We start from the raw sequence: 5,536 nt of genomic DNA on the forward strand, positions 1-5,536 counted from the left end.
GGAAAGGACAGGGACACACCCCCAGGTCCCGGGGCTGTGTGCTCCGCGTGTTCCCCGGCCCGCTCTAGGACTCGGTACAGCCTGGACCAGCAGGGCACCCGCCCAGCTGGGACACCGTCCCCAGCCCCGACGCCGTGGGCAGCAGGGGTCCTTGGACGTCTTACGTGGGACTCACCCTCATTCTCCTCTCCTGGCATTTCAGTGATGACGTACACTGAAAAACAGTAGGGAAAATCATTAATAGAATGAGATACGGTGGACTAGTCCAGACCTTTGGGTCTCTGAGGGGATCGATTTAAAGTCACCTGCTAAACGATGAGGGAGACCAGAGTAGAGATCACGTGAGCTGGGAGGAGACGCTTCCATGAGCCGTAGCGGTCTGCGGCCCGTAGCTTATGCTCCACGAACGTTTAGCCCTCCGTGTTCGCAGTTCACCTCGCCCACCAGTGTTTAAGCCCTGGGAGGCCGTGGCGGGTTTGCCCATCTTTCTCTGTACAGTCACTGCACAGTAAGTGTCCCAGGATGCTCTGACCACGGACGGCCCATTCCTCACCTGCCCTCCTGACTCCCGTCGTGAATATTACTTCCCCTTCGAAATTCAATTTTAATTCAAATTGAAAAGCACTCTGCCCCTCCTGGGCTTACTCTCTTACCTGAGCCCCGACCCTTGACCCCAAGCCCTAGAAGGAATGCCTTGGCCTCTGGCCTCACGTAATGCTGCCTCAGTCCATGATGGTCCAGAGTGGGCCCCCCCGGTCAGGGGCATGATAACCCTGGGCTTCTTACCTTCTCGTGGATGGGTCTGTAACTTCTGCGAGTCATTGAAAATCATCATAAAATAATAAAATTACGATACCTTCCGAATCCAAATGCGAGTACATCGTTGAGCTTTCTGGCTCCGTTTCTAGTTCCAGCTTTAAAGGTGCTGGTAGAAGACAGCAGATGGCGGCCATTAATGGTTTTAACCTCACACTTTCCAGTGGGTTTATATGGGGCATTTAGGGTCTGAGGTTCTTTCCTGGCACCCAAGGGTGATCAGCAGAGGGTAAAAACAGGCTCACAAGCACCGCTGGCACACGCCGAACGCCCCTCTGCCCACCTCCCCTTCTCTGGGACTGCGATGAACAGCGGTCAGGAAAGGTAGCCCCTTTGTGGCCAGCTGGTCTGGTCACCACGGTGCCAGTCAGGAGCCCCAGGATGGATAGCATGGCGGCCTTCGGGGCACCTGAGAGATCGTCTTCCTCCTGTAGGGTGGATAACCGTCGAACCACAGAGCCAAGTGGCTCCAAGGCCATGTAGACGCGTAATGGGGTACGCGCGTCACTGCAGGAAGCAGGTGTTTCTGGGGTTCCTGCTCCCCAAGATGTGTGTCACGGGGGCCGGCTGGGAAACACAGGGCTGTCTGGCATAGGTGCGCCAGGATGCGCCACGGGAGGCGGCTGCAGCTTTTGAGAACTTTTTACAGTTCTTGGTGACCCTTACGTGTGTCTTCTGGAGTTTGTAGTCCCCACTCATTTTTGCCTTCCTCATCCCCACTCCTCCCTCTTCCTACTCCTAAACACAAGTGTGCACGCGCTTGCGTGGACACACACACACACACACACACACACACACACACACACACACACACACACACCCTAGGTTCCAGCACAGAGCAGCAGGCCCGTGGTGACCGAGCAGAGGCGGCCTGCTCCACTGCTCCATCTCTCATGGGGGCGTCAGGCTTTGACGGGTCTGCGGTGCCTGGACCAGGAGCCCTGCCCACGTGCAGCGCCCGTGCCCACCAGTCCTCCCGCTGAGACCGAGCCCTCTACGGACAGGGAACGCCCCAGCTTAAGGAAACGCGTTCCGCTGTGCCTCAGCTCCGGCTGTTAGGAACAATTTCTTTTTCTTCACACGTTTCGCTGAAGCTAGTGCCAGGCTCGCCCCTCACAGCGGGGAGAGGTCAGGTCTCCGTGTCGCGTGGCACGTCATCAGACACTCGAAGGCAGTTATCCGGGCGCAGAGTCACCCACCACCTCCTTCGCTTCAACAGTCTCTGGGTCCGTCCGAGCCCGCCGTCCCCTCCAAGGCCCCACCATCTGCTTCTAGCCCTCGTGGAGGGTGGGGGCTCTCGGAATGAACAGCTGTTTCTGGGCTGGCCCCCCAGCGCAGGCTACGGTAGGACTGAGCCTGCGTTCTGGAAGCTTCTACATTTGGTTATGTGGACTTTTCTGGCAGTGGCCTCGGTGATGCTGTGGACTTGGGGAGCTTGTGGCTGAGTCAACATCTACAACCAGCACGGCTCCCCCGCCTTGTGCTTCTCCATCCTTTTGCTTCTGGGGGTCCAGGAACAGCATCTGATGTGAGCGGCCATTCTATTCAATCCCGCGACGTCTGGTCCCATGTTTCTGCCTGTCAGACTCTTTTGCTTACATTATTCCCATCGGCCGACAGCTTCAGGTCAAGTGCAAATGTAAATCGTCCTCCTACATCTGTATCCAAGTCATGCTGGACAGAGCCCTGCGGCCCCCCCTGGAGAATGGCCTGACCTTGACCCTTACGCAGGGTCTCCAGGTGGTTTTTTAATAGTTACCGCTCCGTCATCTCACGCTGGCACCCACCTGGTATGTGTCTCATCTGCAGGAACATCAGGAAGGCTTCAGGAAGGAGACGCATTGTGGAACTTGGGCCTACTGGGCCACCACCGGTCCCTGATCTAATCACTTTGTCGAAGCCTGACCTAAAAGCCAGTATCACTCGCCTTGTTCCCGTTAGGCCTGTGCTGATGTCTGGTGGTCATTTCGCTTCCAATATCTGCTCCAGATTCATTCCAGACTCATTCTCCCACTTTCCCACAAGTCCTTAAAAACCATCAACACGATTAAGCTATTCTCTCTCTCTATTCTGGGGTGTATTTGATCTAAGTCGGTGTCTAGATAAGTGTCTTCCCATTTTCCTACCAACTTTTGCTTTCTGTTCTTTCTCACCCCATTTCGTTGTACCCTTTTCAACCTGAAGACCATTTGCCTTCGCAGCGAAGTCGAAACTAAGTAGCAATGGAAGGACATGACTTTCTCTGAATTATTCCTCAGCGTTGCCCTGAACAGCGGCCCGTCTGCCCAGACCTTTTGGCCTGTCTTATTTTAAAAGGGCCCCTTCTGTAGCTGCCGCCTGCAGTTTATGGTTCTCGTTACTGCTACGACGATTTCCTTTAGGTAAGAATAAGTTTGTCCTGGGCGTCGAGTCCCCTGAGACTCTTCCTAAAGTTCGAGCTATTTCCCTACATTTATCGTTGGTAGCATCCTTGTATTTTTAACCTCTCTGCACGTGACCTGTCAGAACCCGAGTCGGCCGAGGGGAACTCTGAGCAAACGCTAGTTGCGCTTGGGGAGCTTTTTCTAACTCTGCTCTCCATCTGATGGGGCGGCCGGAAGTCAATCGCTCCAGAAGAAAGCTCGTCCCTCATTCCGCCCATCATCATCACATCCTGCCCGCACGTCTGTGTGTGCACGTTTTTCTGTACACGGCCCCATTCCCACCACGGCTGGTTTGGAGAGCCGGGTACACGCTCCCATCGCCACGCCTGCCCGCGAATCAGATGAAGATTCAACAGCAGTTTCACAGGTATCGAGAGCTATTCACAGGTGCTGACCGTGTGCCAGGCAGTAAGTCTCGAGGATTTCTATGAGCGCGGATGGGGCGCTCCGCGTTAGAGCTTCTCGTGTCTTTGTTCACGACCCTGCTGTGTGTCTGGATGGGGAGACAAGTGAGGCCATACGCAGTCTTTCTGGCCTCCTTTGGAACGCTTCCCCAGGCGGGGCACCAGGCCTCAGCATTCCCTGTGCACCAGCCCGGCCAGTCTCTCTAGTAACAGGTTTCAAGGACTTATCTGGGTGTTTTCCCTCCATATTTGATTCAAAGTCTAACGTGTCGAGAAAGGCTTTGTCACGTCAAATGCTGTTTCTGGCCCACTGGGGCTCAACGATCCCATGATAAAAAATGGAATTCATCCTGCACTTGAGGTCCTGTGCTTCTCCAGCGATCCTGTGCCTGAGGACCCTCTGGAGACCTTGTTAAGAATGCAGGCAGAGCTGCTGGTAAGGCAGGCTGGCAACTCGCATCTTTACAGGCCCTCGGCGGTGGGGACGCACAGTCTCGGACCGCGTGGGTCAGCAGGGTCAACGCCTGCTGCCATCTCCGCTGGCTCCTGCTGGCCCTTGGGCCCCCACTGCTAGGTGGCCTCTGTCTGGATTGTCCGTGTTTCTCCAGCAAGCGGATGGGTGGCTTCTGCGTCTGCCACACCGGGAACCCTCGACGTTCCGTGAGCCACGTGCAGAGGGAAGGGCTTTCCTCGCGGCCTGGGCTCTGTCCCCATCACGCACAGACCGTTCGCCCTGTGTCACCGTCCTTCCCTCCTCTCGACGCCGTGTCCGAGCGCGGCTGCCTTCCCGGGGCTCCTTCCCTCCTGGTTTCCTCCTTGCCCGTCTGTCACTCTCTCTGTAAGTATTCTTCCTCTCGGAGAAGTCTTTTCGTCACGTATTTGCTCCATTCCAGTGGTCAGATATAATCGTGGCCTTATTGCTAGCCAGTTTTTTCCCATTACTGCTGGTGCTCTCCGGAAAGACAGATTGCAAACCAGAGGCAGAAGGGAAAAGAAAAATCTCCATGAATTTTGAGGAATTGCTCGCTTTTCCTTGTGTTTTAATCTCTGCTGTCGTGACCAGCCCCTCACATAACTTCAGGAACCTGAGGTGTGTCATTGATCCTGGTTTAGAGGCTCCAATACAGCCCACCTTCGGTCCAGGCCACCTGTGTCGCCGTGTTTGATCAGGAAGCGTTTACCGTGGGTGGGCGGCTAGACTTTTACCGAACACCCAACATAGGCTGGCTTTAAGGAACCCTTTCCTGAAAGACAACAGCAAAGCCTGCCCCGCAGACCAAATATGCAGAGTACCTCAAACTTGAGTTAGATGCAGACATGACTAGCTCTGTACATTAAGTTTAGAGACCGAAAGGATCCTAAAGTAAGGGGTCAAATAAAACAGGTCAAATAAAGTAACCGTTTCCGGAGAGCCTCTCCCAGGGGCGGGTTCACAGAGGCATCACCGGGCCTCGACTTCCCCTCCCCCGCTCCAGTCTCTCCTCTCCCGCATCCTTTCAAGCCTAGGATGGGCACTTCACAGGCGATTACCCGGTAAATGGCATTCAGAATCCTGCTTGTGAATATTTAGATACATGCGCAGACTTTTCCTCGTCGTCCTGCTCACTGAGTCGGAAACGGCTCCAGTTCTCAGGGCCTCGTCAGAGCACACGTGCTGGCAGACGTCCCGCACGGCCCGAGTTAGCCCGTAAAGCTCCTCGCCTGTGCTACCTGTACCGCCCAGCTCCTGGCTCACGTGGGCTGCCCTTTGCCTCTCCGTCCTCCCTCATAGGGTTTCTGGCTCCTGGTGTCATTAGACCACATTTGAGCTATAAAATTTAGCAGGTACAGATGGGGGCGGGGAGGTGAGGTGATGGGCAGGTCTAATTTACTGTTGCCATGGCTACAGATGTG

At 55.1% G+C, this 5,536-nt stretch overlaps 1 protein-coding gene across 1 annotated transcript in view; it reads right to left on the reverse strand.

Annotated features, from left to right (window-relative positions):
* The window catches only part of ERICH6B (glutamate rich 6B), a 36,805-nt gene that overhangs the window by 23,409 nt on the left and 7,860 nt on the right, over positions 1-5,536 (reverse strand). Inside the window, exon 2 of the mRNA XM_011377593.1 lies at positions 2,576-2,639. Within this exon, the coding sequence (XP_011375895.1) occupies positions 2,576-2,639 (64 nt within the window). The remainder of the gene's footprint in view (positions 1-2,575; positions 2,640-5,536) is intronic.

Source organism: Pteropus vampyrus, unplaced genomic scaffold (genome assembly GCF_000151845.1).
Source record: "Pteropus vampyrus isolate Shadow unplaced genomic scaffold, Pvam_2.0 Scaffold317, whole genome shotgun sequence".
Classification (NCBI taxonomy): domain Eukaryota; kingdom Metazoa; phylum Chordata; class Mammalia; order Chiroptera; family Pteropodidae; genus Pteropus; species Pteropus vampyrus.